Source organism: Pelophylax lessonae (genome assembly GCF_965119305.1).
Source record: "Pelophylax lessonae genome assembly, chromosome: 4".
NCBI classification, from domain to species: Eukaryota; Metazoa; Chordata; class Amphibia; order Anura; family Ranidae; genus Pelophylax; species Pelophylax lessonae.
In genome coordinates, this window is record NC_138771.1 from 68942275 (window position 1) to 68967266 (window position 24992).

Consider the following 24992-nt stretch of genomic DNA (forward strand, 5'->3'; position numbering starts at 1 on the left):
TGAGTTAAAAACTGGAGTTTAAAACAGAAAATTATAACAGGAGTCTTCTAACCTGTAAGTAACATCTGACATTTCCTGTTAGCATTAATATTGTAACTGGGATAGTGAGTGCTAGCAAGATTGGAGGTTTTGTGAACAATGGAGCATCAGCTGCAGGATGGATAATGCTGCAACAGATGTGATCGAGTTGCCCTTCTGGAAGCTCATATTAGAGATCTAAAGGAGCAAATTGCAACACTGGGCAGAACTGAAAACCTTGAAAGGGATCCTCTGTTTACTGATTAGTTGGTTAATGGGGTTGAAGTGGAGGGGTAAGTCAGGATTATCAGTTAGGAAGATGGGTTTCTGTAGTCAGAGGGAGAAGTAGGGGCTCACAGAAAAGGAAGGCCAGTCCTGGGTTTGAGCACCCAAACAGATTTGCCAGATTGGGTGAAGATGTGTGGGTGGCAACTTCAGAGGTGGCAGCCCTAGATGTCACTGCTGCCCTTATAAGGCAGGAGAGCAGTCCATCTGGTAGAGGTGGTGAAAGTAGTGCAAGCCTAAACAGTTAGTAGTAATAGGGTATTCTATAATCAGAAGGACTGATAGAATAGATGGTGGCAGGATCAACTGAATGGTTTGCTGTCTCCTTGGTACCAGGGTTTGGTATGTGCTGGACCGGGTTGATAAATTACTGGGAGGGGCTGGTCATGACCCATCTGTCTTGGTCCACGTTGGAACCAATGACAGAATGTTTGGAAGGTAGAGGCTCCTTAAGAATCAATTTAAAGAACTATGCTGCAAGTTGAAGGGAAGGACCTCCAAGGTGATATTCTCTGAAATATCGCCTGTGCCATGCACAACACAGGAAAAACCAGGGGAGATTAGAGAACTAAATGCATGGCTAAAGACCTGGTTTAGGAGGGAAGGATTTGGGTTTCTAGAGCACTGGGCTGACTTTTCATTGGGTACAACTTGTATGCTAAAGATAGTTTGCACCTAAATGGAAAATGGAAGGGGGTCTGCTGTACTGGGGGAGAGGTTTATGGGAAGCCCTTAGGAGTATTTAAACTAGGAATGAGGGGGAGGGAAAACTAGGTAATAATGGGGCAGATAGGTCAGACAGGGGTCAGTTGCTATTGGTTAGTGGAATGGGAAAAAATTGGGGTAGGACTATGGCAGGTGATAAGAAGGTAACAAACATGTAACAAAATGTAACAAACCAAAAATGTAACAAACAACTATTGTAAATGTTACTATTTGTACTAAAATACAAAATATGCAAAATACATGTGCAAAATGTGACAATGAATTGCAGTGTTTGTTCACCAATGCTAGAAGTCTGCCACGCAACATAGGTGAGTTGGAAGCTTTGGTGCATGAAGAGAACTATGATTTAATTGGTATTGCTGAATCTTAGCTTCATTCTTCACATGACTGGGCTATTAATCACTTGCAGACCAGCTGCCGTACTTATACTGCAGCAGGTCAGCTCTGTTCCAAGAAACAACGTACATGAACGTTGTTTCGCGGGATAGCTAGCGGGGGTGCATGCTTGCCGCCGGAGGCACACACCGGTTGGCCAAAGTGGGAGACAATCAGCGGGTCCGGCAGCCGCGATGTCCACTGGGCACCCGGAATCGCTCCCAGTGGAATGACGTAAACATGGCCGACCAGTGTTCTGTCAGTAATGAACACAGGGATCCTGTGTTCCTCCAATTTAGGAACATAGGTTTCTGTGTTCATCCAGCAAGACCATCCCCCACACATTTAGAAAGCACACCCTAGGGGCACATTTAGCCCTTTGATCACCCCTGGTGTTAACCCCTTCCCTACCAGTGTCATTAGTACAGTAACAGTGCAATTAGCACTGATTACTACAGTAATGTCACTGGTCCCCTCAAAAGTGTCAAAAATGTCAGTTAGGTGTCCGATCTGTCCGCCACAATTTTGCATTCCCGCTAAAAATCGCTGATCGCTGCCATTACTAGTAAAAAAATAAATAAATAAATAAAAATGACATAAATCTTTCCCCTAGTTTGTAGACGCAATAACTTTTGCGCAAACCAATCAATATACACTTATTGGGATCTTTTTTACCAAAAATATGTAGCTGAATACATATTGGCCTGAAATGGTGAAAAAATTTGATTTTTAAAATTTTTTTTATTGGGAATGTTTTATAGCAGAACGTTAAAAATATATATATATATTTTTAGAATTGTCGCTCTTTTTTTGTTTATAGCGCAAAAAATATAAAACTCAGAGGTGATCAAATACCAGCTATTTGTGGGGAAAAAAGGACATTATTTTATTTGGGTAAAGCATCGCACGACTGCGTAATTGTCAGTTAAAGTAACACAGTGCCATATCGCAAAAAATGGCCTGGTCATTAAGGGGGTAAAACCGGTCCAGAAGCGATTAATATTCCTGGCTGTACTCTCTTTCGGAGAGACAAGGTAAAATGGAGAGATGTGTCTGTCTCTATGTGAGACGTAATCTCAGAGCAAGTGTGAATGAGAACCTAGTTGATGGAGTGTGATGAGGCTGAAGCATTATGGAGAGATCTGCACATGAGTGTGCTTACTACAAAAGTAATCATTGGAGATTTATATAGGCAACCCAGTGTTAATGAGGAGGTGGAGACGTGCCTCCTTGCACAGACTGAAAGGGCTGCAAAGGGCTGATAATAATGGGGGATTTTAACTACCCAGAAATTGACTGAAGTAATGACACTGCAAGAACAGTTAAAAGGCAAAAAGTTATAAACCTATTACAAGACAATTTTTTTGGTCCGGTTCATTGAGGCCCTGACTAGAAATGATCCTCTGCTGGACCCAGTAATCTCAAACTATGCAGAGCTGATTATAAAAGAACATAAGGGTAGCATTGACCTAAACATGATTTCATTTAATGTTAGCTGTAAGTAACAAGCACATATTGGAAATATAAAAACACTTAACTTTAAGAGTGCAAATTGTCTGAGGATAAAGGCTACTCTCCAAGTCTTAGACTGGGAGGAAATATTGGCATTGATAAACACAGAACAGAAATGGGAATTCTTCAAAAAACTGTATGCGAACACACTGCAAAGTATATGTCAGGACCTGGACTTGAACCTGGGACTTCTGCTGTGTCTGGCAACGTCTCTGCTTGTTGAGCCTCCTGGAATGCTGGACAGTTCCCTGGAAAATTCCTTGAAAGATCCTGCCGTGAATCTTAGTTGCCTTGAACCTTGAACTCTTTGCTCCTCCCATGAACTGATTTGGGGGCCATGTCTCTGCACTTCCTGGTTGCCAAAATATTGTGCCTTCTCCAGCCAATATCTCGCTTTTGTCTCTCCTGCTGCCGTCCGTATCTTCGCTACCATTCATTACCGACATTTGGCTTTCTCCTCGACTACGCTTCTGCTTAATCCCTACCTGCAACTATTTGTTACCGACCTTTGGCTGGTTCCTCGACTACGCTTCTGCTTAATCCCTACCTGCAACTATTTGTTACCGACCTTTGGCTGGTTCCTCGACTACGCTTCTGCTTGAGCCCTACCTGCTATATCTGCTACTGGACACTGGCTTGCTCACCTCCTGGTGGGGCGATCCTGAGGACCATGACCTGGAGCTAACACGCAGCAAGATCCATCTCCATCATCAGGAGCTCTGATGAACACCGGTTAGTACTTAGATTGTGCACCTGAGCCTGCGTCATCTGCCAGGGTGACATGCTTGTGTTCCTATCCTGCTGGTTCCTGTGTGAGCTTCCACTGCTATAGCAACTGGTCCTTGAGCCTGACCCCTGATCATGACAGTATATTTCCATGGGCAACAAGTTTAAAAATAAAACCCATGTGGCTCACGGTCAAAGTTAGAAAATGCTTAAAGTGATAAGAAAAGAGCTTTTAAAAATATATAGAAATGAATGAACACTATCATCGTTCAAATGTTACATAGAATATAACAGAATATGTAAAAGGAAATCAAGGCTGCAAAAAATTCAAAACAAACAACAGATTGCAAAAGATAGTAGGACAAACCCCCAAATATTCTTCAAATATATTAATAGTAAAAAGGTCAGGTCTGAGCATGTAGGCCCTTTAAAAAATAATCCGGAGTGGGTGACTGTGGACAAAGTGAAGACAAATTTATTAAATACTTTCTTTAGCTCTATGTATTCAAAGGAGCATGGGGCAGCTCATGCCTATAATGGGGATGGTATTGACACAGCCCAAATGATCCACAATGGCTCAGAAGGCCAATGTGGTGCCTGTATTTAAAAAGAGATTAACGTCTTTACCAAGTAACTATAGAACTGTTAATTTAACTTCTATAGTTGACAAAATACTGGAGAGTTTAATAAAAGACCACATAGATGAGTTCTTGCTGGAAAAAAATATTTTAATCAACAGACAGCATGGATTCATGAAAGACAGAAGTTGTCAAACAAACCTGATTTCTTTTTATGAGGAGGTAAGTAAAACCTTGGACAGAGGGGTGGCTGTGGATGTAGTATACTTCGATTTTGCAAAAGCGTTTGACACAGTTTTTCCACACACGGCTAATGTGTAAGGTAAAGTCTACAGGTTTGGAAAGATCAGTTTGTATATGGATAGAAAAATTGCTAAGAGTCAGTATTCAGAGAGTAGTGGTTAATGATTCTTACTCTGAATGGTCCAAGGTTATCAGTGGTGTACCCCAAGGCTCAGTGTTGGGACCCTTACTTTTTAATATCTTTACAAATGATATAGGGTCTGGGATTAAAAGTATAATTTCAGTCTTTGCAGATGACACCAAGCTTTGCAGTGGAATAACTTCTATACAGGATGTCTCCAACTTACAAGTCTACCTCAATGCACTGTTTAATTGGGAGACTATGTGGCAAATGAGGTTTAATATTGATAAATGTAAAGTTATGCACTTGAGGGCTAAGAATATGCATGAAGCATACATACTAGAGGGAGTACAAATGGGGGAATCAATAGTGGAGAAGGATCTGGGTGTTCTGGAAGATCATAAGCTTAATAATAGTATCCAATGCCAAGCTGCTGTTTCCAGAGAGAGCAAAGTCCTTTCTTGTATTAACAGAGGCATGGACTCCAGAGAGAGAGAGATATCATTTTGCCTATGTACAAATCATTAGTAAGACCTCATCTGGAATATGCAGTTCAATTTTGGGCACCAGTTTACAAAAATTATATTGGGGAACTGGAGAAAGGGCAGAGAAGGGCAACCAAACTGATAGGAGGCATGAAGGAGCTCAGCTTGAGTTATTCACTTTAAGGTCATCACAGAGGACAAGGGGGCACTCTTTACGTCTGGAGGAAAAGAGATTTCATCTCCAAATAGAAGAAAGGTTTCTTCACAGCAAGAGCTGCGAAAATGTGGGAGAGACTCCCTCGAGAGCTGGTTCTGGCTAGCTCAGTAGATTTCTTTAAAAAAGGTTGATCCAGGGAATATCAGATTGCCTCTCAGGGGATCAAGAATTAATCTTTTTCACCTGCTGGAGGAAATTTGATCATGCTTTGCTGATTTTTTGCTGTTTTTTTGCCTTCCTCTGGATCAACTGTGGGTATAGGATTGTATATATAAGATTGAATGATTTTTTCCCCTTTTGCTGGTTGAACTAGATGGACTTGTGTCTTTTTTCAACCAGACTAACTATGTAACTTTGCACTGCATGGGGGTTAAAGGGTTAATTCACCTTTACCAAAAAACTGCATGTGCAGATAAGGTGCATCTGTAGATAAAAGCAAACTGTGCAGCTTTGACTAAAGTTAAACATTTGCTATAAGTGTAGGTAATTTGCGTAACTCATGAAGCCTGACCTAAAAACTCCCAGGATGCTGCTAGGTTGTTGCTAAGCATTGCTTCACCATCTAAGAAGTGGGTTCTCAAACTCTCTGAGCTCAGAGCTACTGCATCAGAGGAGAGAAAGTGCCTGTGAGATGGTTTGAATGAGAGAAAGAGCTCACTCCTGTGATAATGAAACTCAAAGGAACAGGATGACATTTTTTTTCTCAAAATAGAAATAAATCATCATCAGTAGTTGGCTTTCATTTTGGAAATGACGTTCATTCCAAAATCGAATGATAAATGCAAATGAATAGTGAAGTACTTTCAAACAATATTTGTCAGGTCATGGGATGTGCTCAGAATTTTTGTACAAATGTTTGTTCTAAAATCTCGTAGTGTAAGGCCAGTTTAAAGCCTAAACTCATCTAATTACTTTTTCCCAAAAATCCTATGTTCAAGGCATGCTGTGAATGATAACTGTCTCAGTTGCTTGACTAGGGGATTAAAGATGATTTGTCTCCATTCTGCTCTAACCATCACTCTCCTCCTCCATTATAAATAACCACACGACCACAGGTTGGAGTTAATTGGCCATAGCAGCCTTTTATTAACAAACTGTATACATAACAGGTAAATAACACATTAAACCCAGTTTTTTACTGGAGCCTCAAGGTCCCGGTAGGAACCAAAGAAGGAGGTACCTGTGTCTGACTTAATTTGGCCTCCAGCAGCCACAGCACCAGCCAAGAGTCAACCAGTCACAGGTACCAACATACCAACTACTGGGAGCTGTACCTCAGACGGGTCCCTACCAAGTGTAAGTTTGCACCATCTGGGAGCCGTACCTCAGACAGGTCCCTACCAAGTATAAGTTTGCACCATCTGGGAGCCGTACCTCAGACGGGTCCCTACTAAGTATAAGTTTGCACCATCTGGGAGCCGTACCTCAGACGGGTCCCTACCAAGTATAAGTTTGCACCATCTGGGAGCCGTACCTCAGACGGTCCCTACCAAGTATAAGTTTGCACCATCTGGAAGCCGTACCTCAGACGGGTCCCTACCAAGTATAAGTTTGCACCATCTGGGAGCCGTACCTCAGACGGGTCCCTACCAAGTATAAGTTTGCACCATCTGGGTGCCGTACCTCAGACGGGTCCCTACTAAGTATAAGTTTGCACCATACTAACCTACCAGGACCTTGTACCCCACTTGCTGCCATGACAAAGAACCACCCCAAAAGAAGAAAGCCTCTGTTAAAACAAAAACAAGGGCGGTGAACCGCACAACCAAAAGTCAGAAAAAACAAGAAAATACAAGAAAATACAAGAAAAAGGGAGGGAGGGTGGGAAATATTCTCCAGTGCAGCTTTCCTCCGACTGAAGACTTCCTGAGGCCCCTAGCTTGACCCCTCCCTGTAGCTCCACGCCTTCCTGGCCAAAATACAAATTAAAAGTCCCAACATTCATATTTTCTATCGTACTGGGCTGAAAATTCCTCCTTGCCCCAAACCCCTTTAACCCCTGTCATGCCAGGCCTCCATCCATGTCTCTTCTCTCCTTTACTCCGGGCCTCTCTTGTGCTCTCAACCAAGCTGTCAAGCCATCAAATGGTAGGTATCATAACTATGGCAATTTCTGATTAAACAGAAGCCAAGATAGCAGCTTCCTTGGCCGTAAAGGATAGGAGGGTTCAACAGTGTAATATGTTTTGTGTTCCAATCCTAAATACAGCCTTTATCCTAAGATGCAGCTACTAGATAACCCTCTGTGAGGAGGGAATGTATCTCCCAGCTGTACAATTACATGCGTACATTCATACACAGGTCATTTCCCTGTATGAGTCATAGTTCATAAGCTTTTTGTCTATGGGACAACGGCACGCCAGCAGATGCACTGCAATAGGCATTTCGTGTGAAAGGACTATTTAGAATGGATAAAAAATTAGCTAGATATTCTGGGAACTACCATATTTGTTATTGGAATTATTATATCGGTCTCGATGGTTGCTATCATTGTGATACGTAATGTTGTTTAGAACAGTAGGTAACAACGGAAAGCAGTCTGTAAACTGCGAATATTATCTAGTAAGCACTGCAACTGTGCTAAAGTAACAAAGGCAGATCAGTATTTCTTAAAGCAGTAATTAAGGTCCCTGTTTCCATTGGGATCAGTAGGGGATCTGTCCACTGAATCCCCTGCTGATTGGGGCAGAGCGGGTGAATGAGCCATCTGTATCCTCCCAGTTTATTCAGATTGGACACGGACAGAGTCCATTTACACTTGACTGCCCTCCGATCCAAATCCCCCAGACAGAAGAGAGTGGTTCCCCTTCCATTTTCTTTTTTTTTAGAGGACCAGATTGGGCCAGAGGTAGGCGGGTTTAAACGGACACAAGTCTGACGGTTCTGAAAAACTGTCAGGCTGACCTGATTGGGCCCTTCATGTGAAAAGAGCCTAACTGTATCTGAGCACCACCAGCTGAAAAGCTAAATAATTCATTTAAAGCAAACTCACCCATCCATCCATGTCTCCCCTAGCATTTCTAGCCTTGGCCATCTTGAGTAACGGCAGATAATTCATGTAGCATTTACTTCCCGAGAAAACCCCTCCTCTCCTCCTCCAGATAAAAGAAAAAAATGCAATGAAGACTCCTGGGATGCATGAGATCAATTTGGCCTAGGCCAGAAACTAGGAAGCAACTGAAGAAATGTAAAACAAAAGTTTAATGCTAACAGCATAAGGATTAAAAATAAATAATGTTGACCGAGAGTCAAGTTATTCTTTAATTTAAGTTTCCTGTAATACACTTTTATCAGATTCCACAAAGCTTCTCACCTGTGCTTATTTTCCTGTTCAGTATTTTTACTCTGTTTAACCACTTCAACACTGGGCACTTTTACCCCCTTCCGTCCCAGGCCAATTTTCTGCTTTCAGCTCTGTCGCACTTTGAATGACAATTGTGCGGTCATACGACACTGTACACAAATTAATGTTTTATCATTTTCTTCGCACAAATAGAGCTTTCTTTTGGTGGTATTTATTTACCTCTGGGTTTTTTATTTTTTGTTAAAAAAACACGAAAAAAGACCGAAAAGTACGGTAATGTCAGGGTCCGTACTGGCGGCCAAAGAAGGCACTAGGGGTGGATCCTCTGTGTCAGTGAGGGAATGGCGTGGACCGTACCAGGGGACCGGTTCTAAGTTGCTACTGGTTTTCACCAGAGCCCGCCGCAAGGCGGGATGGACTTGCTGCGGCGGTAGCAACCAGGTCGTATCCTCCGGTAACGGCTCAACCTCACGGACAGCTGATTCAGGCGTGGTACAGAAGGACAAGGCAAAGGCAGGGTCGGATGAAGCAGAAGGTCAAGGCAGGCGGCAACGGTTCGTAGTCAGGGGCAATGGCAGAAGGTCTGATACACAGGCAGGGAAAATACACCAAACGCTTTCTCAAGGCACAAAAGGCAACAAGATCCGGCAAGGACAGGAAGGGGAAGTGGGTTTTTTATATGTTCTGGGTTGATTGGACCAGGCACCAATTAGTGGTGCACTTGCCCTTTAAATTTTAGAGCAGTGGCGCGCGCGCGCCCTAGGGAGCGGCGCCGCGCGCGCCGGGAGGAAGACAGGGCGGGAGCCGACCGGGAGGTGAGTAGAGTCCGCGGTCGGGAACGTCCCGCCGCACGGACCGAATGTATGTCCGATGCGGGGGAGCGGTGCTCACGGTCGGGGAAGATTACCGGAGCGCCGCTACCCACAGCATGCCTCGAGTGCTCCGGGGACGCTGCAGGACCCGGATCGCTCGGTGTGACAGGTAAGTAATTTTTCTCCTACACTGATGTGCGCTGATGAGACTGCACTGATAGGACACAGCCGATCACATGGGTAAAGAGCAGCGGCTCATTGCTGAGATTGGGGCTCTCACCAAAGAGCCCCAGGAACACAGCCCGTGCGCACGATTGTGGCTAAACTGGGCACATTTAAATAACGTCGTCCCAGAACTAGAGCCGCACCACTCCGCCGTCAACTGTCGGCAGGCGGGAAGTGGTTAATATGAAGCCATTCTGATCTAAAATTTCTAAGACAGATTGCCAAATAGTTACTAAGTTTGAGAAATTGATGAGGCATTGATGAACCAACATGTCTGTATGTGAGGGACAGCAAGGAGTCTACAGGGGGTGTTTTTGGGAATATATTGTGCATTATAAACAAAAAAGCAAAGAGATTCCTGGAAGAAGGTGGTGGGGTGGGATGGGGTGGTGCACTAGACCTATACATGAATAGAAATCTGAAGCTTTGAGCAGGTAGGTTGTGTTCCCTATTTCTAAGCATATTTTAAAATATTTATTGGAATGTATATTTAAAGCAGAACTTTGGTAAAAAGTTTTCTTTTTAATTAGCTGAAATTTTTTTTTTTTTACAGATTAGTGTAGAAATTGAATTATCATGTCTTTGAGTTTGTGTTCATTAAAAAACAGAGACAGGGCTCATTTGTGTTAGAAGCCAAAGCAGTTGCCACACGCCTCATCTATAATTAATATTTAATTTCAAATGTATGGAGAAAATTATTACTTTTCTATCACATAATATGGAATACCTATTTAATACTTTATATTTAAGTACCACACACATTATTTCTGATTTGTGTCTAGCAATGATCTTTATGCGGTAGATTATAGAGTACAAACAAACATTCACATCAGCCCCTCCCAAGAGGAGCTTACAATCTCATTTCTCTATGACACCCATCACAATATCAGGCCAACTTATTCAAACATGTATTAACTTACCAGTATTTTCCTAGATCATGAAGGAAACCTGAACATACAGAGGAATTTATATTTATATTTTATTTGCTTGATAGGATATAAATTTAGAATCCCAGTGCAGTAAAAATGAACCTTAGCCACCACACACACATATTGTAAATTACTATAGTCAAACCTTGGATTCCGAACTCAAACTTGGATTGAGTTCCGAAAACATGCTTGTAATCCAAAGCACTCTTATATCAAAGCAAATTTCCACCTAAGAAATAACGGAAACTCAGATGATTCGTTCCACAACCATGTATTCATAAGTCCTTCAGTTTATCCACTTAAGCCCCGGAAGATTTTACCCCCTTCCTGACCAGGGGTTTTTTTGTGATTTTTTACTGCGTGACTTTAACGCTGTACCTAAATGAATTTGACGTCCTTTTTTTCCCACAAACAGAGCTTTCTTTTGGTGGTATTTGATCACCTGTGCGATTTTTTGATCATGCGCTATAAACAAAAAAAGAGCGTCAATTTTGCAAAAATAACAATATTTTTCACATTTTTTTATATGAAATTCCCAAAAAAAAAATGTAGAAATCAAAATTTTTTAACATTTTCAGCCAATTTGTCTTATGCTACATATGTTTGGTAAAAAAAATTGCAAAAAGCGTATTTTGATTGGTTTGCGCAAAGGTTATCGCGTTTACTAACAAAGGGAAAGATTTTTGTCATTTTTGGTGGGTTTTTTTAACGCGTAATGGCGGCGATCTGCGATTTTTTTGCGGTACTGCGACATTGCGGCGGACAGATCGGACTCTTGACTGACATTTTTGACACTTTTGGGGTTACCAGTGACATTACTGCAGTAATCAGTGCTATACATATGCACTGTTACTGCAAAAATGACACTGGCAGGGAAGGGGTTAACTGTATTGGAGAGGGAGGGGTTAAGTGTGTCCTAGGGGTGTGATTCTAACTGTAAAGGGACATGGCTATTGGTGTAAAAACAGAGATCAATGGTCCTACATAGTAGAACCGTCTGATCTCCATTTTTACACCAGGGAGAATGACAGGCGGCTTGTTTACATTAGCCGCCTGCCTTTCTCCCTTCACCGGAGCGATCGTGAGTGACCGGCGGGTGATCGGGTCCGTCGGTCACACGCACTGACTTGTCAGTGAACGAGCCGGTGCGGGTGCGCGCCTGCCCGCAATTAGCTCACAAGTCAGTGACAGGCGAGTGACGTACCCCTACGTCACTCTGCCTGGCCGGGGCTGACCGCCGCAGTATATAGTCGTGCGGCGGTCGGCAATCAGTTATAGTCCATATAAAAAGATTATAGCAATGTGATCGGTTGTGTAACCATAAAATGTCCATCCGCAAATGGAAGCCTTCACAAGGGGATTAGAAGCAAAACCAGCAGGAGCTACAGAGTATAAAAGAGAAGAGAGGCGCCTCTAAGTGTAGCAATATGGTTACATTTAGTGAAGGTACAACATTTAGCAACTCACACAGTTGATGATTAAAAGAGTCACACCTAAGTATGCAGGCATCTGGGGTTAAGCCGGGGTAAAGACTGTCCTCTGCACTGCCAGCTCTCACCGCTGTCTGCAATCGTGATCGGGAAGACTACCCTGCAGTAGAGTGATCTGAAAGTGAGGCTTGAAGCGATTGTGAAGCGTGGTGTGGAAGGGATGACATTGATGGCGGTGCGGAGGATGGTCTATGTGGACAGCTTTACCTGTGATGCCTGCATACTTAGATGTGCCTGTTTTAATCATAAACTATGTAAGTTGCTAAATGTTAAACCTTCATTAAATGTAACCATATTGCTACACTTAGAGGCGCCTCTCTTCTGTTTTATACTCAGTTGTGACGTGACGCTACTTGTATATCAATATATCACTTGTTTATCAAGTCAAAATTTATAAAAAAAACTTTGCTTGTCTTGCAAAACGCTCTCAAACCAAGTTACTCTCAATCCAAAGTTTTACTGTATATAGTCAAAAGAATTAATACAGATTATTTGTTTTTAGCTTTGGAAAAAATTCCTTCGCCTATCCTACAACTTTGTTGTCCTGTTTATTCCATGGGAGATGAGAATAAAGAAGATAGAAAGTAAGTGTATGAAATTGATTTATTAACATATAATATGATTTGTATAAGCCCTAAAACTTGGCCAGCCTGGGGAAAGGTCATCTCCTAAGATGAGTAGGTTGGATGTTTTACCAACTTTAAAAAGGATATTTATTCTACACTGTAATTACTATAAGCATTAGGGTTGCACCGATACCGATACTGCTATCGGTGCTGATATTAAGCATTTACATGAGTATCGGTACCCATGCAAATGCACAGATACTTAAAACCAATACCTACTGGCTCTTTTTTTTTCAGCTGTCAGCAGGATTCTCCCGATGACAACTGAAATGTACACAAAGAAAAGCTGCCTTGTCCTTAACAACTGATGACTTAAATATCTGTCAGCGGGCTTCCCTGCTGTCAGATAAATGTGATTAAAACTAAGGGCAGCTGCTTCTAGGGCTCCCTGTAGGATCAGAGCTCTCTCTTGCTGGGTCTCCACTCCATCCCCAGCCTGCAGTGCAGCATGAGCACAAGAGGAAGGAGCCGGGATGAAGAGAAGCCAGCAGCCAGATCTGTAGCTTGAGGAACGGAACCCCAAGGGAGGAGCAACCTATGCCCTGCATGGAAGTCCTGCTTGCCCTGATATCACCATCCTCCACCTCCTCCCAGACTGTCTGATCTATTGCGGGAGGACAAGCAGCAGCACTGCTCTTCAGCTGATGCCACCCCCTTCCCATGTAACGGGAGAAGAAAAGTCAGCATGGCAGCATGTCATACATAGATCTTCAGCAGTAGAGCAGTAGGTAGTACAGTGGGGAACTGGTGTGCAGGGGAGGGGGGCACAGTGAAGAACAGGTATGTAGAAGGTACAGTGGGGAAAAGGCTTGTGTATGGGGTGGTTATAGTGGGGAAGAGGGGTTAAGGGTGGTACGGTGGGGAACAGGTGCATGGGGGTGGATAGTGGGGAGCACATGTGTGTGTGTGTGGGGGGGGGGCAGTGGGGAACACGTGTGTGTGTGGGGGGGGGCAGTGGGGAACATCTGTGCAGGAAGAGGAAAGACAGGCATTCAGGGTGCTGCAGTGGGGACCAGGAGTGCAGGGGGGGGGTAGAATGGGGACCTGGGAAATAGGTATTGGTGAGTACTTAAAAAAAGTCTTGGTACTCGTACTGGTTGCTAAAAAAGTGGTATTGGTGCATCTCTAGTAAGCATCTTTCTCTTACCACCAGACTAATTGATAGCACACAGAGGGGTCCATTTACATGCAATCTAATTTTATTGATTTGTCAGGAAAACAAAAGTAAACTATATATTGACATTAAATAGGTGTGGTATCAATTTTGAATTGAAAGGAACACTTTGGGGTTGATTTACTAAAACTGGTGCACTCAGAATATGGAGCAGCTGTGTAAGGCAGCCAATCAGCTTCTCACTTCAGCTTTTTCAATTAAGCTTTGACAATAAAACCTGGAAGCTGATTGGTTTCTATGCAGAGCTGCAGCTGATTTTGCACTCTCCAGTTTTAGTAAATCCACCCCTTTGTGTCTTTCGTTTTAGTGACAGAGTTGCTTTAAATAATGTAAATTATTTTAAATCATTTTTTGGATTTACTTGTAAGGGAGATCAATGAATGTTATCAATGTGTGTTAATGTTTCAAAATACTTTGTTCATGTGGGGTGTATTTATAAAGCAGTGAATGTGACATTCACCAAAACGCTCACTGCAGGTGTATCTTCCTGGTGCATAATTCACAGTGAATAATTCACCACCAGAAACGTTTGGTCAATGTCACATTGACAGCCTTAGAAATTTGCCTTTTAAAAACAATACACTCCCTGGGAGGAATTTACTAAAACTGGAGCTGATAGAATTTAGAGCAGCTGCCCATAGCCAGCAATCCACTTCCAGCTTCAGGTTATTCAGTTAAGCTTTAAAAATGAAAGCTAGAAGCAAATTGCTTGCCCTGTACAGACATGGCCAAATGTTTTAAGAAAACGCCACAAATAATATTTTTCACAAAGTTTGCTGCCTCAGTTTTTATGATGGCAATTTACATACTCCAGAATGTTATGAAGAGTAATCAGTTGAATTTCAATTAATTGCAAAGTCTCTCTTTGCCATGAAAATGAACTTAATCCCATAAAAAACATCTTTACTGCATTTGTGAAGAAGGCTTCAGGGCGCCCAACAAAGTCCAGAAAGCGTCAGGTCCTTCTCCTACAGTTGATTCATCTGCAAGATCGGGGCACCACCAGTGCAGAGCTTGCTAAGGAATGGCAGCAGGCAGGTGTGAGTGAATCTGCACACACAGTGAGGGGATGACTTTTGGAGGATGGCCTGGTGTCAAGTAGGGCAGCAAAAAAGCCACTTCTCTCCAGGAAAAATATCAGGGACAGACTGATATTCTGCAAAATGTACAGTGATTGGACTGCTGAGGACCAGGGTAAAGTCATTTTCTCGGCTACATTCCTTATCTGATTGTTTGGGACATCTGGAAAAAACCTTGTCTGGAGAAGTAAAGGTGAGCGCTACCATCAGTCCTGTGTCATGCCAACAGTAAAACATCCTGAGGCCATTCATGTGTGGGGTTTCTTCTCAGCCAAAGGAGTGGGCTCACTCACAATGTTGCCTAAGAACACAGCCATGAATAAAAAATGGTACAAAAACCTTCTCCGAGAGCAACTTCTCCTAACCATCCAAGAACAGTTTGGTGACGAACAATGCCATTCCCAGCATGATGGAGCACATTGCCATAAGGCAAAAGTGATAACGAAGTGGCTTGGGGAACAAAACATTAAAATTGTGGGTTCATGGCCAGGAAACGCCTTAGACCTAAATCCCATTGAGAACTTGTAGTCAATCCCCAAGAGGAGGCTGAACAACCCCCACCCCACACACACACACACACAAATTCTGACAAACTTCAATCAGTGATTATACAAGAATGAGCTGCCATCAGTCATGATGTGGCCCAGAAATTGATTAGTTGATTGACGGCATGCCAAGGCGAATTAGTTGATTGACGGCATGCCAAGGCGAATTGCAGAGGTCTTGAATGAGAAAAGTCAACACTGCAAATATTGACTTCTTGCATAAACTTAATGTAATTGTCAATAAAAGCCTTTGACGCTATTGAAATGCTTGTTATTTTACTTCAGTAAGCCATAGTAACATCTGACAAAAAGATCTAAAAACACTGAAGCAGCAAATTTTGTGAAAATTAATATTTGTATCATTCTCAAAACTTTTGGGCATGACTGTACAGCTGCTCTAGATTCTGGCTGCTCAAGTCTTACCAAATTCCTTTCACTGTGTGTGAGATATCTAAGCTCAACAATTGTTTAAGAGACCCTATTCAAGTCAAAGTGATAGGGCCTCTTCTATCCCCACCCCTTGACCCAGTTATACTCACCTTCCCAGTGCTCCTTGGTTAAGTTGCAGATACCACACATACTGGGGAGCATATGACCTCCTCCCATGATGTAGTGCTCAGGCCTAGCAGTCAATCACTAGGCCTGAACACACTCACATGATAGAAGGGGTTGACGTCATCATAAGTACCAACAATTGGTATTTTGCAATGGTTGCAAGAGAGGAAGAAATGACAGGTGAATTTCACGAAGGCAAGACATGGGCTTTAAAAAGACCCCTAAACTTTGACCTGAACAGGAATTCTGAAAATTGTTCGGAAATGTATGTTGTAATGGTTTTGAAATGACTAATGGTTGTATTTCACTCGCCTTCTTTGTAACTCTGTGTATAAATACGTGTTTGAACCATTTTCACATTTTATAATGCCTAGAAGTTCGCATTTTTGATAACTTAGTTATGCAATAAAGGGTATCACTTGAAGGATAAGTGCACTTTGAAACAAAGTGCATTTATTCTTTTTTGCACCCTGACCTAACTTAACCCAGCCTCCCCCTTCCACAGATGCATATTTACCATGATATGCCAGTTTGCTTATATCCGACAGTTCAAGAGTGCTGGCCAAGCCTGTGCATTAGTATTTGTATCTACTTCTATGGCGCTGTTTTCAGAGGCCAGACATGATTGAAGGGGCCCCCACAAAAGTCAAGCAAGATGTTAAGGTTTAGATGTAAACAGAGAACTATGTCTGTTGGATCTAGGTAAGTATGCCTTTGTGTGTGTGTGTGTGTGTGTGTGTGGAGGGGGGGGGGGGTTGGGTTAGGCCGTGGGAAGGGGGCAAACAAGGTATGTGTTAAAGCGTAAATTTAGGTCATTTTTTTTAAGTCAGCACAAGGGATAGTACCTACATTTACTGTGAAAAGCTAAAAGAGAAAAGGATCCCCTAAGGGTTTGGGACTTTACCGGCACTCTCGAAAAAAAAAAAAAAAAAAAAGTACATAAAAGATATATTTATTACAAAATGTCAAATAAAATATAGCATATTGGGTGCACAAAATGGGCAAAATAGTTCCATAAAAAACACACAATACAGATGCAGGAGAGATAGAGCCATAAAAATACCCAACGGGTTTCGAAGCTGTGTGCTCCTTCTTCAGGGATAATAGACTTAAATACTGCAAATGAGGTTCTATAATAGAATAACATACATTCATATTAACAGAGTAGTACATAGCAACATGAAAACATGATAGCAGGATTATACATAATAATCATGATCAACAAAAATTCAAGACTGTAAACTCACATAATCTGTAGTTGTGTTTAATAAATGCTGTTTGCTCTATTAAAAACATATAGGCAGGCTCACAGGTTTGTCAGCAGGCTTCCAACACAGAATATAGGAAGATGAAGTCCTTCCTCTAACCAAGAGGGGGAGAAGAGATAAAGAGGAGGAGATGGGGTAGGAGAAAACTAGCCCCCTCAGTAGATGCCAGCTACTTTTTGCATTTTTTTTTTTTGAGTGCCCGTAAAGTCCCAAACCATTAGGGGATCCTTTTCTATTTTAGCTTATTGCTTTTCGGGATGTGGCACCTACAACTATAGGGGGTTTGCGTCTGTGGATTATTTTTGTTTGTACATTTACTGGGAAGTGTCTCTTGTGCTGGGTACCAGCTGCCATAGTGGAAATCTGTAGTCCTCTGTCCCCCTCCAAAAGCTGGCAGCGATAATCTTCCAGTGCTGCAGGGGATAATACCATCAAGAGTGCCGACTTTGTCCACGCTTTCCATCCCCTTCCTCCATTTATAGAAGCTGTACTATAGTGTCCAGGAACGAATAGTGACCTATAATTGTAGGATGAGCATAGGAATGAAAAGCAATCTATTCATGGAGGAGGCAGACATTTCATCCATCTGCCCGTTCTCAATTTATAGATCACTTTTCACTCATTGGAGCTATAGAAGAGCTTCTGTGAATGGAAGGGGGGGGGGCAGAAAGGGAGAGCATAGTCAGCACTCTTAATGAGTGCCTGTCACAGTTCCAGCACTGGTATTAGCCCCCACAACACTGGAAGAATACTGCTGTAGGGTATGGGAGGGGGCCATATAACAGCTCCATTATAACAGCTGGCACCTGGCGCTCAAGGTTCTTCGTATGCCCAAACTGAATGGTGGCATGGCCTTCCCCGACGCATCGCTATACTATGCCTCTTGTCATCTGGCCAGGATTCTGGACTGGCATGTGCATGGCTCTCTTAAACAATGGGTGCGCATTGAACGGAGCTTTGGTGACTCTCCACCGGAGTCACTGTTCTGGGGTGCCTCTGCCTTGCCACGTAGGACCTCGGTCCATCCGACCATAGGACCCACTCTGGGGTTGGGCCGCAGGCTGTGTGGAGAGGGCCCAATTGCGACCTTTCCTTCCCCTCTCTTCCCGGTGCTTGATAACCAGGACTTCTCCCCGGGCTTGAGTGACCCAGGCTTTCGTGCCTTGAAGAACAAGGGTCGCCACCAGGCTAGACACTTTATTGTCCGCGGTCATTGGGTCTCTCGGCAATCGCTCTTCTCTGATCGCTCCTTTGCCACATTGTCGTTTTGGTAAAAGATACAGCTGGCTCACTTCCTGCAGTCCCTGCCACCGGCAACCTTGTTCACGAGACGCCTTACCCCTTTTGAGGATCTGTGTGCTTCGGACTCTCCATTGCGCCACACCATATCTCTGCTCTATCGCCTTCTGTCAGGCTCCGATCCATCCTTCAGACCCCAGTACCTGGCTCATTGGGAAAAGGATCTAGGGATCTCTTTGTCTGACCACCAGGTGGAGCGTATTTTCTTTTTCACCTATAAGACTTCCCCGTGCTCCAAGTATCAAGAGGCCGGCTATAAGCTCTTGACCAGGTGGTTTTACACCCCGGCTAGACTGCATAAGATGTTCCCCTCTTGCTCAAATCTTTGCTGGCGATGTGGGGAGGAGGTGGGATCCCTCCTCCACATTTTTTGGTCCTGCAGTAGATTGCAACCCTTTTGGAATGAGGTAATGCGGATTTCGCAGAAGTTCACAGATCATACCCTCACTTTAAGTCCTGCTCTCTTCCTCCTCCACCACAATAGCTTTCCGCGGTCTTCTTATCGGAAGTCAATCTTGCCGCTCCTACTTACGGCGGCTAAGAGCTGTATCCCTCTTCTCTGGAAACAGGCACACCCTCCCACGGTAGCAATTTGGCTGCGAAAAATGGCACATATCAATGAAATGGAAGACCTCGTTGCGACCAACAGGGGCACCAGAGAGAAGTTCCTCAAACGGTGGTTCTATTGGCATGAGTTCAGCTTCTCCGATGAATATAAAACTTTGCTCACTTAGCTGACTGTTGGCGGACTGGGTGACCATCTTCCCCCTCCCTCCCTTCCATTTTAACCTTCTCCCCCTTTTTTTTGCTCTTTCTGCTTCCTTCCCACTCCCTTCCCACTTTCTGCACTGTATTCTCCCCTCCCTTTCTCTGTACTAATGCTTCCTCTCTTTCGGGACTTTCTTTCCCCTAGGCGTACGTACTCTACCTGCCTCTAATAATTTAGGAGTGGGGCGGGCCACCGGATCGGTTCCTCTCTGCCTCCACAGGCCGGCCATTTGATAGATGCCGGCGGAGGTTGGGGTTTGGACCTTTTTTGGAGGGCCAACGCCCTGTATTCAGCTCTTAGATCTTGCCTTATGTGTTTATCTCTGTGGGATCACTTGTCCTGAAATATGTTTTTGATTATTCCCTTGTACATTATCTTCTTCTTGCACATTGTTTTTGGACTTGTACCACTGCTCATACATATGTTGTATGCCTATTCCTTTTTCAATAAACGTTGAATTTATAAAAAAAAAAAAATAACAGCTGGCACCAGCACAAGGGACACTTTGCAGTAAATGTAAGTAACATCTCTTATGCTGCTTCTTTTTTTTTATCTAAACTGAAGTTTTAGAGTGCACTTTCCATTTACACTCCAAACTTTCTGAAATATTTAATATGATATTTTCACACGTAAATTTAGCTTCCACAGCCTAAAAGTGTCAAACAACCTATGTTTTCTCCATCAGGTCACTTTGGATCAGGTGTTGCTTCATACTTTATATTTTTACGATGGTTATTCGGCATTAACATCGTCCTCACAATACTGACTGGAGCTTTTGTTGTATTGCCAGAGGTAAGAGCTCATCTTCATACAATTGCAGTACACAAAATAATGTAAACTAATATTCCAAGTTTTTTTATATTAATAAATAAATACATCCATACAAACCTAGCTCACCACAATTATTTTATATAGTAATGTCAGCACATATATTTACTGCTACTTTTACACACCAGTAATCTGATGATATATAGGCGTTGTCCCCATACAAGACACCAAGTGATTTATTATTTTCTGTCTTGACCACTACTTTGTAACCTCTATAAAAGCCATACACCATTTATCAGCACCGCCGTGGCCGACACCTATAAGCTTTGACAGATGTGAGCTCCATACTAACATTCTCATCAACTGATGGATAGTTCTAGTATCAGTGTGCCCTTGTGGTAACAAGTCTTGTCGCTGAAGGCAACTTTTGGATGTACTCCTTGTTCTCTCAACAAGCAATGACATTTTAAGAATAATGGTAACAATAAGGATCTCTTGACACAAGTCTTTGATCAGTCACTCTTCCATCCAGTACTGATGCTCACGTACCCATTGTAGGAATTTTTGGCTGTGGACACGGGTCAGCAGCGACACCCTGACTGGTCTGCTGTTATGTAGCACCATACACAGCAAACTGTGATACTCTGTGTGTTCTGACAACTTTCTTTTTTTTTTCTGGTTCAAAGATTCTATTGAGGAAAGGAACATAGTTTACATAGTTTACACAGTAAAGAGAAAAATGTGAGCCATCCCCTAGGGCAGTGGTGGCTAACCGTGGCACCCCAGATGTTTTCGAGCTACATTTCCCATGATGTTCATGCACTCTGCAGTGTAGTTGAGCATCATGGGAAATGTAGTTCCAAAACATCTGGGGTGCCAAGGTTCACCATCACTACCCTAGTGACAGGGGGAAGGACAAGATATGCAACAATAGGGTACAGTTATAGGGGCGCAGCCCATATCGACAGAGCATAAATGTAATACGTATATAAGTGTAGCACTACTCCCAAGGGAGCTGCTGAGTGTGGGTCCCCCTGGGTTACCAATAGCAACAACAGTACCTTTAATCATGTTTCCCAAGTGTGAGCACCTCAGACAAGAACCAGTCCAGTTTCTTTGGTTGTTAGGGTTTATTTGAGAACTTGGATGGAAGAAAGGGATGAGTGGGATACTCCAACAACTGAACTATGCACAATTTGGCAGGGACACTAAAAGATGCTGCTTGACGTTGGTTAACGCTTCCTTGATGCTGGTTAACGCTGACTGATGCTGGTCATGGCTAGGCTGCTTACTAGAACTTAACCTCTGACTGTGAAATAGTCCTTTGAGCTTCCTGGGGTACTCCTTCCTAAGGTAGCTAACTTGTAGTGCAGACTGCTGAACACTTCAGGGCCCTTCCTGGCACCCCCTTCAGTCCCCTATCTTCAGGGCTTTAAACTTGGCACCCCCTTTACTACCCACTCCTTGTTAGCTCCCGGATCCCCCTTGACCTCTCTGGAGTGGTCTCCTCTCCTAGGCAGACCCCTGGGCAGATCTTGAGTACTCACGACACTGTTTTTCCAGAAGATCTCTGCCCAGCAGCTCCACTCGGTCAGCACACTCGGGATCCTCTGCAGCCCAGCTCAACCTTTGGTCCCTAGGCCGACTGCCTGGACCACCCTCACACTTTAACTGAAGGAGAGACAGCCCTCACCTCCTACTGGGACTGATGCTCCCGCCAAAAGACCCTCTGTCACATGCTCCCTCAGGATTTTCTCCCAATCCCGGGATGCATTGCAGCAATGCCCGCCCACTGGGACAGTCATAAACCCTGGTGTGCTATTGCCCAGGTTTCCTCCACTGTCCAACAAGATCCCTCATTGGATACAATGACTCCCCAGACTCAACAGACCACACCTGAAAGCATGTGACAGATTAGCTAGCAGATCAGGCCCCCCTGATAAGCAGACAGGGCCACATATATGCTTTGTCCTAGCACCTACCTAGGAGGGTGCTACATCAGTAAGGATCGGAGGGTGCGCAGTGTGCACAAGTGTAAAATGACATGGCGTGGTGTAAGAGTGATTTGAGTTTAGTGCCGATAGATGCTGTCTAATGGTAGGGTACCCCAGGTGGGGCTATTCTGGGACAGTGCAGGAGTTGAAAATGTAGAAGAGTAGGAGGAAGAGGGGTAAGGATCTTGTTAATTCTGACACCTTTCTATCGGAACTAGCATTACCTTTTTGAGCAATATGAGATAGCTACTCTTCTATTTGATTGGGCTACACAGGTCAGCCTTTACTCCCCACGTGTAACAATGAGCTTTGGCCACTCATGACCCAGTTGCCAGATCGCCAGCTTTCCTTCCTTGTAACACTTTCATAGGTCCTGACCACTGCAGACCAGGAATATTCCACAAGAGTCGCAGTTTTGGAGTTGCTCTGACCCAGTGATCTAGCCATTACAGTTGGGCCCTTATCAGAGTCGCTCAAGTCCTTACACTTCCCTTTTTTTCTTCTTTCAACACATCAACTTCAGGGACAACATGTTCACTTGCTGCTCAATATATTCAACCCACTTGTAGGTGCCACTGTAATGAGATAATCAATATTATTCACTTTACCTGTCAGTAGTCATAATGGTATGGCTAAATTGGTGTATATATTAGTACTTAAATCTGGAAGTGAGAAAATAATTGAACAATCCAGGGAAATATTTTGCTATTAATTCTTAATCAGTCCGTAGCATGTATTTTCTTAGCCAGCCTAGTCATTTACAGCTGCTACCATTCTCAGCTAATGAACAGCCAAACCAATACCAATTCCAGTTTAAGAAAACCTGTACTTTTTTTACTGTTCAGAGCTCAGTAACAAATTTGCTGAATACAGTGGATAGCCGGACCTCCTATTTGGGTCAGTTTTATTGAATTTAATTTAAAGGGACACAAAAGCTGGATACACACTATACAACTTTTGTTATTAGATTTCCTTTAGATTTACCTTCAACTATGAAGTGCAAGGGCCTGCCTGATTGCATACAAATTGAAAGTATTTAGATTTCACCTCATATTATATGGTTTTGGTAAACATAAATGAAAAAAATCTAAAGACAATTGTATAGTGTGTATGGTCCATTACTCTAGTCTAAAAAACATCTATGAAAGTGTGTATTCTTAACTCGGAAAAGGCCCTTCTATTGCTCTCAGCTTCCTCCAAATCTCAAAATTCCTTTTTTGCTGCTGTGATCCAATCCTTCCTTGAAGGAATGTAGCCACCCTCCATAGGCGTGTGCACAGGGTGTGCTGTGTGTGCCTGGGCACACCCTAATCACCTAGCTCGCATTAGCATTATCGCTCTATGTAGCAGCAGAGAGATGGGAAAGATCTCCCTCCTACCGGCTCTGCCATAAGAGAAGTGCTTACACACTTCTCTTTCACTGTGCTGGCAGGGAGAACAATGTGCCAGGGTCCTATACATGGACACCCGCATGTGTGTTTGAGCTTTGGAGTGCACACCCTGATGCAATAGGCTGCGCACACCTATGCCACCCTCTCTTAGCCTGGTACATATTACAAGTTTTTTTCTCTATTATTGTTCTGGTGACAACTATAACATTTTGGGTTAACCATCTTTCTCTCTTTTTGGGGATAGAGACAACACTGAAAACCTAAGATAAACTAATGCAGAGCAACCAAACAATCTACGTCCATACATGTGACAATGAAAATATTGTGAAAGTCCATTAATCCTTAATTAGGATTATATTGTGAAATCCATATTAATCATTCGGACGAGGTTGGATGGTTTCCTCTCCACCACTCCAAAGATCCCAATTGATCTCCAATTTCCAATATATTCTATGGATTACATGTATCAGAAAGGCGAAAAGATAGTGCTTCCAATTTCGCACTTTTAGTAAAATGCCCGCAATAAAATCCACTTAAATGAATAAAAATACAAAGCACTTGTAAAATGACATCTGCCAGCTTACCACTCTCTGCAGCAGTGGTGGCGGCGTAACGTTGCTGTCTCAGCTCCTCCCTCCTAGACGCGCAGCGCCCTGTGATTGGGCTTCCTCGTGGGCTTCCTACTGAGGAAGCCCAATCACAGTGCACTATGCGTCTAAGAGGGAGGAGCTAAGCCCGTGACGTCACAACGCCATCGCCGCTGCAGAGAGTGGTGAGCCGGCTGATGTCATTTCACAAGCACTTTGTGTTTTTATTCTTGTAAGTGGATTTTACTGGGGGTTATTAATAAAGGTGTAAAATGGGAAGCACTATGTATCCGCCTTTCTGTTACATGTAATCCATACGCAGGATACGAGTATATTGGAAATTGGAGATCAGTTGGGATCTTTGGAGTCAAAAGAGGAGACCATCCGAGCTGGAATAATTAATATAGATGAGCCTGTTGATAATTGCTTAACATGAGCAGGTTTTTCACCTGGTGTGTGGAGGTGCACTGATCACTGGAGGAAAGAAAGTAATAGAAGGTCACCATTTTTGGGGGGAGCACCAATATTTTATTTACTTATTTTTATTTTTACCTTTGATTTAAGGTAAAGACTGTATATTTTACAATATAATCCTAATTAAGGATTAATCAACTTTCACAATATTTTCATTGTCACATGGGTGGACACAGATAAACATTTGGTTGTGCAGCATTAGTTTATCTTAGATTTCTATTATACGATGTTGTGAAATCACTACAGATTGTTCCGTTAGATACATATTTGTAAAGTTTTTTTTAGTTATATATACGGTGCCTTGCGAAAGTATTCGCCCCCCCCTTGAACTTTGCGACCTTTTGCCACATTTCAGGCTTCAAACATAAAGATATAAAACTGTAATTTTTTTGTGAAGAATCAACAACAAGTGGGACA

At 43.0% G+C, this 24992-nt stretch overlaps 1 protein-coding gene across 1 annotated transcript in view; it reads left to right on the top strand.

The window, feature by feature from the left end:
- The window catches only part of TMC3 (transmembrane channel like 3), a gene marked incomplete at its 3' end in the record, with an annotated part of 147670 nt that overhangs the window by 37882 nt on the left and 84796 nt on the right, over positions 1-24992 (top strand). The window contains exons 4-5 of the mRNA XM_082253474.1: positions 12549-12630; positions 20047-20153. Coding sequence (XP_082109600.1) covers positions 12549-12630; positions 20047-20153 — 189 coding nt within the window. The remainder of the gene's footprint in view (positions 1-12548; positions 12631-20046; positions 20154-24992) is intronic.